The 12,934-nt window shown below is 37.0% G+C and overlaps 1 protein-coding gene across 1 annotated transcript in view; it reads right to left on the bottom strand.

The window, feature by feature from the left end:
- cds1 (CDP-diacylglycerol synthase (phosphatidate cytidylyltransferase) 1) overlaps nt 1-12,934 on the bottom strand; it is a 44,949-nt gene that overhangs the window by 8,320 nt on the left and 23,695 nt on the right. The window contains exons 2-7 of the mRNA XM_007896959.2: nt 11,762-11,904; nt 9,508-9,604; nt 7,763-7,860; nt 6,418-6,557; nt 3,854-3,912; nt 355-437 (exon numbers count right to left, since the gene is read on the bottom strand). Coding sequence (XP_007895150.1) covers nt 355-437; nt 3,854-3,912; nt 6,418-6,557; nt 7,763-7,860; nt 9,508-9,604; nt 11,762-11,904 — 620 coding nt within the window. The remainder of the gene's footprint in view (nt 1-354; nt 438-3,853; nt 3,913-6,417; nt 6,558-7,762; nt 7,861-9,507; nt 9,605-11,761; nt 11,905-12,934) is intronic.

Here is a 12,934-nt window from a genome sequence, read left to right as displayed (position 1 = left end):
AAAAGACAAAATAGCTTGGAATTTTCAGACACAAATCCTCATTACAGAGAGCAAATTCATGAATTCAACAAAAACGTAAAAATTTCATATAGTAGAGCTCTCATTGCATATAAAATACCTCATGATAGCTAACAAACACAAATCAATAAAGAGATGATTTAGATTATAAGTTTTACTCAACAAACTATATTTACAAATCCCCAAATCAATCCACATATCAAGATGTCAATTAAATACAACATCAGCTACTTTTACTGTGAATCTGTAGTACTGTACACGTACTACAGGAAAAATAAATGTATTTATACTATTGGAGGAATGTGTCGAGTACAAGGGTGACAATAATTCACTTACCAAATCATTCCTTCAAACAGATTTTGAATTACCAGATGAGACTGAGTGACAACTATTAGCAATGTAACATGTGTCCACCCAAACTGTAAATACAACCAAATCAAAATTACCAAGTTTAATTAGGATGTTTTATAGTATTCTACTACATTAATTCACTTGATGTACAGTATAGACAATATTGCAGAAGTGCTCCCAAGATATTGCCCTACATGAACAGAACTATATAAATGCAAGTTACAAGACAATAATGTAAAACAATAATCTTGTTACATTTCTCTAGATGGCATCCAATTCTTAACTCATAATTCAAATAACTCAGCCTTTATTGAAGTACCCTTTAATTTAAAATATCTGTAAAACGGTTCTGTTTCCCTGCAGAATCTGGCCTATTTACAATGCTTAGTACTATCACCCACCCACGAAATTAACAAACACTTGACACAAAAAGGTAGCTTTGCCAGCCAAAAATACAAGGCATTTGCAGAATTCAATTACACTACTTTAAATATTTAAAATATTGAGATGAACTGATAAGAAATCACACATAATGTAACATTTAACTAGTGCCACATTTTAAGATAGTTTAAATCCATTGTTCTGTCCCAATTCTTATATTCAATGAGATTTATTTAGTTGTTGAAGAAAAAAAGTAGTCGTGTATTTTTATTTTATTATTATACTAAAACTTCCAAATCTATTGGTTGTGTCATTCTGGTTAATTGAAACTATCATACACATTTTGAAATCCATTATTATGTTTGAAACTGTACAGGAATAATTATAGATATAAATCCAAGTTCTATATACATCATTATTTGTTGACATGCATTCTTTTGACTATATTCAGTGCTCTATAGATTCTTAGTCTTGCAATACATAGGGCAGGGAATAGGTGTAATAAATTTACAATGTAATACAAGTATAGGAGCTACTATATTTTTCAGTTTCCTTTCACAATGAAAGCAGAGAGGCATTTACACCTCAAATAGGTCACTGAAATTATGAACACATCAAATTAACACTATAAAATAACTCCAGACAGCAGGTTAAATAATGTCCATGTTAAAGGAATTTCCATGTGTAGGTGGAATGCATGGAATTCTCAGTTTGGTTTGGATACTCTTAAGTATGGACATGGGTTTCAAAATAAAGTTGATACTTGATCACTACTTAGAGATTCCTGATAGACGTGCGCACTGAGATAATGGGTGAAAATCCTGGCTATGATGTACCCACAGGTTAACTGCCTACAGACAATGTCTACTCAAGTTCATGCAAGATGAAGAGTGAATTTGAGGAGAATTGGAGATCAGCATGAATCATCCTTTTCCCGGAAAGAAACAGAAAATGGGGGGTGGGGGGTGTGGGATCATGTGCATAGGCATTTGTTATTAAATATAGAATTTGGTTCTACGTGATGCACCCTCCGATCAATACTCCACCAGTTTTCAATTAAGGTTCACACATGAAAACGGTCACTTGGGTAAGGCAGTGGAAGCACTAGCGAAACTCCACATCAGCATCAACCAAAATCAAGAGAAAAGAAAGGTTAAGGGCACAGAATAGAAGATTAATGGAAGATGGGAAAAGAAAATATATAAACAGCCTGCAAAGTTTCTATAGTGCATATTTTACATTTTCAAATACAATTAATGCAAATCTGATTCTTAATATTCCAAGACATTTATATAGCACCCTTTATGTATGGCAACAGCTCAGAGTGCTTTATAATGATGGGGTTAGATGCCAAACAAGGGAGAGGAGAGCAGGAGGAGGTGCTGTAGACATGTTTGAAGGGGTAGGTTCACCCATAAAACACAGTCTTACAGTATATGCAGTGAAGCCCTTTGAGACATAATCCCAACATGGAAGGTGTATACCAAATGTAAGAATTATTAACTTAAAAAGACTTAGAGAGAGGATGAGATGAAGAAGCAGAGGGGGGAATTGCAGAGGTTAGGAGTGCACAATCTGAAGGTTCAACCACCGACGATGCACGTGAAGGCAGGATTCATGCAGGAAGCTCACGTTTGCTGAATGGAGGGGGTGAGCAGAGGAGGGGGATAGGAAACAATCAAGAGAGATAAGGAGGTGCAAGAGCATAGAGAGATTTATGGGTGAAGGCGATCTTGAAATTGATCTGCTGGGAGGCAGAGCCAAAATTTGATGGTAGCCCTTAGTACATGAAACTAATCACTCCAGTGTCAAATATAACCTCAAGACTGAAGTAGTCTATTGAAGCACTGAATGATTAATTGTGGTTAGCATTTGGTTATTAACAAATGCTTATAGAATCGTAAATCAAATGCAATAATTATTAACAAAATGTCAATACCCTTTCAGGATTCAAGAAGATGCACAAAGAAAAAAATTGCCCTTGAATTTGCTGGTGCTAAACTGGGTCAAACGGGCTGACTGGTTCCACGTCTGACCACAGAACAATGGAAATCACGAACACCATGAGTAAGCTACTTTTAGTGATTGGACTGGTTTGGTGTCATGTTCAAACTATTCTTTCCTCCAAATAAAGGAGATACGATTATGCAAGAGGAACTGTAATTCCTTCTGCCTTTTCCCTGAAACGGCCCCATTACTTCACGGAATCAGTTTTAACATTTTACTAATGTAATGTTGTGCTCATCAAAGTAAGGGATTCAATGCTCTTATTTGACACACCTAGTGCCAGAGGCAACCCTGGGAGTGGTTCCAATTTTCTTGCTAATTTCAAAACCAATCAGCGGTAGATTAAGGGACATAATCATGGGTTATGCTGACTTTCTTTGTCGATGGAGAAATTTAACTGAAACCTTAATACCTCCACATAATAAGACAGGAAACCATTGTTTGAGGAAGAAAGGAAAGACTACTGGCAGGTTACTCTCCACTTAAGTTTACTGACCTTTGGTGATGTGCATTTCACATAATAATTGCACTATAACTGGAATAGGTTGTTAAATATAACCAGAAGCAGAGAATGTATGTTACTTTTTAGAAATTTCCAGACAACCAGATCCGAAACTGAATGGGTAATTCTATTCAAGATAATGGCACATTCAAATGCAGAATAAAGCTCCCTCTTCTCTGCATTTGCCTTTTCTCTGTCGGCTCCAACAATGTGCCTTGACCTGAACTTCAAAGAACTATTCACAGCACATGCGTTCATTTTTCAATTGCCGCAGCATCTATCCTTACCACTTCATGAACAATTTAAAAATGGACAATTTATAGACAAATCACTGTCCAGTGATGCTACAATGAAATTGCCAAAATAATGTCACTTAAATCTGACTTTGATCAGTCAAAAGAGGTCTTTTCATCCCATCAATCTGGATTAGAATGAAATTGAGATTTTCAGAAGTAAGGGACAATGTATCCTTCCATGAAACCCCTCAAACACTGACTAGTAGCTTTTCGAAGAAAAATAATTATGTTGAAGTTGTAGCAATATGTAATTTTCCCATTTAAATTAATAATTACACAATAAATATTGGATACACACCATGTAAAACTGCAGTCGGTAATGTTTCTTCACTAAACTCAGTACAAACATGCAGAAGCCTGAAAAGTGACAGCAGGAATTATATTAGCCTTCTCAATATACAATAACAAATACAGACAAGTGTTATGGTGTAAGCCATTCTTATGCAAATGCACCTAATCTTTTCAAATGCATGGTACATGCAAATCCCGTTAAATGTTTAAATTTATCTACCACATCTCAGATAATAACTTTAATAAGGCATTGTTTGAAATCTTTTATTTTCCAAGTAAAAGATTTCTAATGATTAATTAATTTTAGTGGCACTTTAAAGATTACAGAAAATACAAAGTGGCCATGGAATTGATTGCAATGTCAGAGCATATGGATAGCTGCTCCTGGCAAAAATGGAATTAAAACAAAATTCAAACTGTTGGAACAGCTCCAATATGAAGCCACAAATCTTTAGGTCATAAGTATGTGTGAACCTGCATTTCACACACACTAAGTTGGGGAACAACCATTTTTTCCACAGGAAGGGAAAAGGAAAAATAGAAAATTTAGAGGGAAAGATCACTCAGGATTGCTCCCACATACATGACAGCATGCAGTTTCTGAGCAGGACTGGCAGGGACACAGGAGGAACTGAATCATCCATCCTCTTTTGGTGCATGGCACTGGAGCATGAGAGAAAAAAGAAAGAATCTTTAAAACCATAGATAAAACAAACAGAATATGCCAGAAAAATCAGAGTACAATGCCAAGCCTCTACATGATTCCAACTATAAAGCTTTGCTCTCACAGTTTAGAGCACATACGAACCATTAGCTTATAACTACTTCTTCACATTCATTATATAGATAACAAAAGTGAAGGCATTTGGGGATTTTAAAGAAATTCATTTGGAATTAAAACATGAAAGCCCTCTCTTAAAAAATGGAACTGATGACAATTTTAGAAAATGGAAAAGATAAAAGTTGATCTCAAATAAACCATAGAGTTTACACAGAATAGCTTGTTGTAATTACATTGACCAATCTCAATGCCTTCTTCCTTGGAGGAATATGAATTAAACAAAATATACCATGTAGCAGAAATAATGTTACGCCTAGTTTGTGTATTTTACACAACAAGTTATATTGATTGCCTGGTTTAAACAGCAATTACATTAAAAGCTTAAATTTTGAGTTTGAAATGATCCAAACTAAAGCAGGCGGAACAGTTGCAGTCAATATAGAGCATAAACACAGTTGTCCTCTGCATAACTTTCTTTGTGAAACATTTTTAAAATTCTGCTTTTATAAAATGGGTTTCTATACTGCAAAAAGAGCCAGGAAATGAATGTCAGTTACAGACTTTATAAAGGAGAAACTGGTTTATTTGTCAACTTGCCAAAGCTATGTTTAACTGCTAAAACTCAATCAAGCATTCCAGTTAAAACGTATGTGCGCACCAATTCCAAGACACACTGAAAATGATGACACTCTCACAGTTTCAGGATAACTAAACTGCAATACAGTATTGAAGAAACATTAAAGTGTACTAAATAAATAAATTATAGGCCATTAGAGACAGAGGTTTAATTGGATTAAATGTTGGTTGATTGCTTTTACTCAAGATTAATCATACAGCTAAATTGGTCCAGATGGATGTTGGAATCCATCTGTACATCTGTTCCAACTGTACAGCGCCTTGGGACGTCCTCCCGACATGAAAGGCGCTCTATAAGTGGAATCTTGTTGTTGTTGGAATACTGAACTGAAATGGTAGCTCAAAGCAAATGAAAAGGTCCACAAGGAAAAAATATATGTAATTTCTTTAAATGTTGTTATGAACACTTGCAGCATTTTAAACCAAAGTGTTGCAGGTTGTTACACTGACTGACTTTCATTTTCATTCATGTTGATTTTTATTACACAAAACTGGTTTTCAATGAATGAGGTATTGTTAGGGTAATCTTGAAAATTATCTTTAACTTTGCTTTAATTTCTCTTTAATTTTGGTAAAAACTACCAAAGTAGGATTAAAAATATTCATAATATTCACAGACTTTCTACTCTTCATACACACACGAGAGGTTAACTATTCCTACAACATCTAGGTACAAATCTTTTGCATTAACAGGAATCACAAATTCTATTTCAACAATGAAAGCAAGAAGACAAAAAGGCAAAGGTGAAAGTTGTTAATTTTAGAACTTTATACTCAGTTTCCAATGTTATGGCTTATATTTTGTGTAGATAATAGTGCAGTCTTAATCCTACCAAAATCTTGAAGCCCTCATCAAATATTAATATAAACATTAATGCAGTACATGCTGGATTACTCAGAAAGAAAATGTCTCCAGGGCAGTCAGTGTACAAAAGTACAAGCTGCTTGTGTTGGGAAGACTCAAAGTAACCATTCTGAAAAGGGAAGTTGATTGTGACAATTGAGGGTAGTAATAGAATTCAGTCTGTCATCACGAGAAAACTATTTAGATTTATTGCTCACAATAAAAGCATTCGAATTCTCATGCAACTAAAGAGGTTGATAAAAAAAAATCAATGCTATGTACAATAATTGTGCGCTAAGATTTTACTCACCTGCCAGGTACATAGCAAAAGAGATGAAGCGATGATAGCGAACTAGGAATTGAAGTGGTTCTTCCCTTTGCACTAAAGCGCCAAAGTAATCAGCAACAGTTTCTCCATAAAAGAAATAATTTACACACAGGAGGATGTACCTACCAAAAGGAATTTACACAGGCAAGGAATAAATTCACATTGCATTTAGAAATCAAAAATGGGATTTTAGGAGAAATTTCTGAGGGAATGGTCTCCATTCCAAGAATACCGTGCAGGAGGTTACATTCATCTAGAGTTTGCCCTGAAGTGCTTTATGATGTGGCGCTAGATTGCTCCCACTTCCTTGACTTGTTCCTCCTTTAAGAAAAGTCTTCTCCATCCCTCCTGATGTTTTTACTTCATCTTTGACTGCAATTCCTACTTCTTCCCCCATCTCTTTCTTCCTTTTGCCCACTTAACTCAGAACTGGATCAAGCCTTTTGACATCAGATTAATCAATCAAAATATGCCGTTAATTAATCATAGAATTTAAAAGAGTTCTTGAGCATTTTGCTGGAACCTACAGCTTTTTTCCTGGATGGATTTCACGATAATGTGATACCTTCAATTATGTAAGAGGCTAAAAGATAAAATTAATGATTGGAATAAGTGATACTTTTCCTTGATGTATTGATTTCCAATATGCATTACAACTTTAATATGTCGTAATTGTGTCTATCCATTTAAATCACCATTTTAAACATTGTCAACTCCATGTAAATTCTAGATGACTATCAATATTTGCAAAATATTAGAATTTACATTTTTTTTCTAATAGTGCATAACATAAACAAGCCTAGGCCAACAAGCTGCTGAACGCAGACAGGAAGGCAGCACTAATAGGAGCCAAAAACCCATGTTGGATAAGATACAAAATATATTGTATCAATGTATGAAAAGGTTTCTTGCTTCTTCATCCAAAGGTGAATGGACAAAGTTTTAATGTCCTACCACTTAATGTCTTACTGATAGTTAAACAAAAAGAAACATCGGTGAGAATCATCCAATAGAAACCACACTTTTGTACTGTAGGCATTAGGTTTCAAGTGTGGTATCACACCACCTTTTACAGCTTGAAAACAAATATTTTCTCTAATTTCTCTCGTCCTCTTTCCCCATTTAAAAGTAATCACATTATATACAAAATACACTGACTTATAGGATAATTCAATAGTTTGGTTTATTGAATAGAATTTAGAGCTCCAGGAGATGAGTCTCCTAGTGTTAAATCCAACTACATGAACAGTTTATTTTTTAAAATAAGTTTCACTGTCAAATTGAGCATTCAATTAACAGAATTTCACTGTATTTATTCTATACTTACCAGCTCAAAGTTCTGAACCAAGGTAGCTCATAAGAATGATACACTCTGTACCCAATGGTGATGATCTCATGAAAACATTTAATTTGAACATAGAGAACCTAAAACAGAATACATTAAAAAATGAGTTATGTTTTCCAGGAATAGAAAATAAAACAATTCTGTTTTAATTCCCCCTCACTTGCATAAATGTACCTGTGCAGTCGAAGAAAGCAAATTAAAACACTTCAATTGCTTAAAAGGGAGGAATAAACAGATTTTAAGACGTGAAAACCTTGTCTGTTGCTATGGTATGCTGCTAACTTAGTATAAATGTATTCTGGTACGGATATAAATTTGGCACAAAACTGATAATAACAGGAAATTATGTATTATTTAAAAGTAGTACACCAGTACTCCTTCAGTTATGGATTAGATTGCTTGAAAGCATGCACAAATGTACAGCCTACTTCAGCATTTTACAGAAGGTTGCAAAAACTGCTCCATGTTGTGATCACAACACAAATCAATCCAACAAATCCAATCCACGGTCACACACATATGAAGTAGGATACACATATTGGGCAGTTTAAGAAATCAGACAATAGGTAACCTGCTAGAATGTCCTGAAGGCGCCATTTTTCAGATGAGACATTAAACTTAGGTCCCGTCCGCCTGTTCAGGTGGACATTAAAAAGCCCACAGTCCAACTCGGGAAAAAAAAAGTTTCTCCCGGTGTGCTGGCTAACAAACCCCCAGATAAAATTGGTCAATCACTTCATGATTGTTTGCAGAATATTACTGGTGGCAAACTGACTGTCATGTTAACCTACAAAAGAGCAGTGTAGTTTACAGCAGATCCTGTGAAGCACTTTTGAGATATCCTCTCAATGTGAAAAGTGTGATTTTAAATATAAGGATTATTATTATCATTTAACCTTGGTAAGTGTACCTGAGGTAACAATGAAACATATTTCCCTACTCAAAGTAATCAAAAACTGGAACAGGATGTTGCAGGGGGAAGGTGATTGGGGCAAGTACGCTGGACTCATTTAAAAAGCAGCTTGATACTGTGATGGCGGGGGACAAGATTGGATGGGCCAAAGGGCCCTCTTCATCTAAACCAATCTTGTGATCTTTGTGGCACAGGTGCGGATTACACTGCTGCTATAAATGCAACAGAATCACACAACTCGTTAATAACTGGTCATTTCACCCGGTGTATAAATGTTGTACAAAGAAGAACAAAAGTTGGAGCTCATTGCGACACGTCAGACAGACAATAACAACAACAATTCTGCTGGCTCGAAAGTTAACACTGACCTCAATTACTTGTATGATCCCTGTAGAAACGCAATAGGTCAAGATTAAAAATCCAGTCACATTTACTGAAATACCATTATTTCACTACATGGTGACCTCAATGTAAGGCTATCTCCAGTACAGCGCAAATGTCCTGTGGACTCCTCCACAGTACCTTCTCGAGTTCCCATACAATCTCCTTTGAAACACATAATCTGCTGGTGCTGCTTTTGGTTCACAGAAAGTATGCTATGAATCATAGCGAGTAATACATTCCCTATTGATCTGGGTAAAAACTGCCAAAGTTTAACCATTGCTTTTGCATCTGCCCTGACTAAGATGAGGCAACTCAACAGACTGGGTATCTAAACCAAGACCATCTTGTTTTGTACATCGCAAGTTTAAAAAAAAATTAATCACTGCTTAAAAAAAAAGCCATGAAGATAATTATATATGAAAATACTAACCACAAGCATGAGTACTACAGGTCCCAGGTAGATAATAAGAAAGAAAAATGAAATCATTGTGAGCGACAAAATCCCTCGAATCCACCAGTTCTTCCATCTGAAAAATAAAACACTCATTACAAACACATTTCACACCAAGAAATTACATGTGTATAGTGCCTTTCACTTCAAGCGCACGTTGCAAGGACAGTCAGGGATCCGCACCCAAGCTAGTGGTTGGGATCAGGAAGGGTGGAGGGCGGTGAGGATAGGAGTAGGAGGGTGACCAAAGACACGGTTGAAGAGGAAGGTCTTGAAACGGGTGTTGAAGAAGGCAATGGAGGGGCAGATGAAGTGTGGGATGGAGTTCCAGAGAATGGGGACAGAGAGGCTGAAGGCCCGCCCGCCAATGGAATTAAAAAGGATAATTGGTGTTAGTATAAAAACTTTAAATAATTTCAAACTATTTAAACCACTCTATACTATTAAAGCCTCAAGAGTAAGATTTTTGAACTGGGGCTGAGGGGGAGCAGCACTGATGGTGAAGTGGATAGAGCTGCAGCTTATGGACTGGAAGCTTGCTGGCTAGGTCTAAACCCTTGTGCTGAGTTTGCTGGTCTCAGCGGAGGCTGTAGGGAGAGGCTAAATTGAGCCTATCCTTCCCAAGGTCAGGAAGGAAAAAACCTGATAGGGTTCTTGCTCCCTCCGCAGCACCCTCTAATAGTTGTGGGTGTATGTGTATGTATGGCCTGCTGACACTCACTGCCACATGAATAATACAAGTAGGCATCCCAGCAAGAGATGTCGAATACCAAGAGTAGAATAATGGGATACATTAAACTTTTAAAAGCTGTAAAATTTAATTTGCAAAATCGTCCTCACCCTGGTGACGCATCTAAATAGAACTGATCAAAGGGCAACGTAAGTATGAAAGATTAATCCTTTACAGTTTCCAATCAAAACATCTTAAAAAAACAAAGCTCTTGAATCATGGTAACGAAATGTACTAAAGCACAGTGATTTCAATTAAGTTATGGTAAGGCTCTCTCTCCCCCCTCACTTCCCACTTCGCCTCCCCACTCTCCCTCCCTCAATCCCTGCTTCCCCTCCCTCTCACCCCTTCCCCTCCCTTACTCACCCCTTTCCCCTCCCTCACTCTCCCCTTTCCCTCCCTCACTCTCCCCTTTCCCTCCCTGAATACCCCCTTCCCCTAAGAACGCAGTGGATAAGGAGATGCGTTTGCCTTCCCCTCGGCTCCAGTACACACTGCAGTAACAGCCGGCATTATTTCCACTCTCCGCGCTGCACCCAACCGCCAGCTCCTGCTGCTGCGTTGGAAGGACATTCACCAGGGAGGGAGTGTACGCTGGAATGCTGGAAATGGTCTTGGGCCGGATAAAATCATCTGCCGCGCTGGCTGCGGCCTGTGGGCCGCCTGTTGGACCGTGCTGAAGTAAATGATCAATTTCATCTGGGAATTGTTGGCCAGCATACCAGGAAAACCCACTTTCTCTTTACGAATAGTGCCATGGTATCTATGTGTCAACCCGGCTCAATTAGTAGCACTCTCTTCTGAATCATTGGAACTCTGACCACATATAGCCTAGGGTGACCCTACAATGCAGTGCTGGGGTTTGCTACATTTTTGGAGGTGCCATCCTTTGGATGAGATGTTAAAACAACGTCCAGTCTACCTGTTTAGGTGGACATTTAAAGATCCCATGGCACTACTCGAAAGGAGGAAGAAGTTTCTACAAATGCCCTGGCAAACAAATAAAAAACAAATAAAAACTGCTCATTCACTTCATGATTGTTTGTGGGACACTGTGGTGGACAAATTGACACTACATTTGCCTACAAAATATACAGTCGCTACCCTTTATAGTAAATCCTGCAAAGAGCTTTGAAACGTTATTCAGATGTGAAAGACGCTACATCAAATCAGGAATAATTGTTATTAAAGGTCTTCCATGTTATGCAGCGTTTCCATTGCAGAGAATATCAGACTACCTGCTCCCATGGTGCAGTGTTAAGAACGCCTGCTTGATTCCACTATCCCACTGAGCTGATTTTAGACACACTGAGAAGTATTGAATGAACATTTGACAACTACCGAAAGTGAGAGGAAAAGGTATATTGGTAAATGGCAGCAAGAAGTTTATTGTTGCAAATTATTAAGTATTCTCTAATTTGATCAATCACACAATGCAATTGTGACAACATCCCTACCCATATGATACACAACTACATGGATCTATTGGCAGATCAAAAATACCTTGACGATAGTCCTGATAGAGCCTTGTTAAAAACCTCTGGAGTGGTGTCATTTGACGGAGGAACATCAGGAATGTCTGAATCAGGTTTCAAGTCTCCATCACCATCGCCTTCAAGTCCTGCTCTGTCATCTCCTTCAGTCTCCTAAACCACAAAAACAAGCAAAATAATTATGTGATTGTACAAGAAATCCAAAAAAATACAGCTAGAATCTATCTTTGTTTTTCAAAATAATTATTGAAATTCACAAACCTTTTAGAAAATAATTGATTGATCAATCTATCCACCACTTAAATCCCTTAAGAGATTTAAAAAACAGACATTTTCTGCACAGAAGAGAGCAATTCGGCCCTTTATGTCTCTGCCAGTGCTATCTGTTTTTCTAAATAACCTTTTTTAAATTAATCCCCTTTTCGGATCTCTTTCTATCTATATACATACATATATATATGCTTATTTTGGGGAACTTTCATTGATTCAGCCTGAACAACCATAAGTAACCATGTCAGTTTGTAAATAGTCCTGTGAGCAAATCACAACATTTCTTCCCATCACTTCTGTGTAAATTTCCTATCCGTAAACAAATAGGATGGGTACAATATACAGTATAATCATTATCAAATTACAAGCTGGTGAATCTACATTTTAAAAAGGAATTTGAAATGCTAATATTTATAACAGTAAAAGGAAAATAAAATAGAGAATTAAATATCTATCTGAAATAATAAGTCAAACCAGATTACAAGCAAAGTCGCTATTGGGGAAATTCAGATTTGATTTATAATAATAATAATCTTTGCATTTGATATAGTGCCTTATCACTTCTTCGAGATGTCTCAAAGCGCTTCACAGAATACGCAGCAAAGTGAATTGACTATATTTTGTGGGCGAAACGTGGCAGCCAATTGCGCACAGCAGTGTCCCACAAACAGTCGTGAATTGAAGTGACCAATTTTTATTTATTTTACTTTTTTGAAGGAATTATTACCCCTGGAAAAGCGATCCGCCAATCGGCTAACAACCGGGTTCCTACTTATTGCTAGGTAGACAGAGCCGCGTGGAGTAAGGAAACCTGCCCAACCTTTCGCCCTGCTCGGAATAAAAATATGGTCAATGGAACAGTGCTAAGTTACCTTTTTACAGCTTGCGAGCATTAATAGAAATCCTAAATGCT

Source organism: Callorhinchus milii, unplaced genomic scaffold (assembly GCF_018977255.1).
Source record: "Callorhinchus milii isolate IMCB2004 unplaced genomic scaffold, IMCB_Cmil_1.0 Scaffold1, whole genome shotgun sequence".
Lineage (NCBI taxonomy): Eukaryota > Metazoa > Chordata > Chondrichthyes > Chimaeriformes > Callorhinchidae > Callorhinchus > Callorhinchus milii.
The sequence above is the reverse complement of the archived record's forward strand: the minus strand, read 5'-3'. Positions and strand labels throughout refer to the sequence as shown.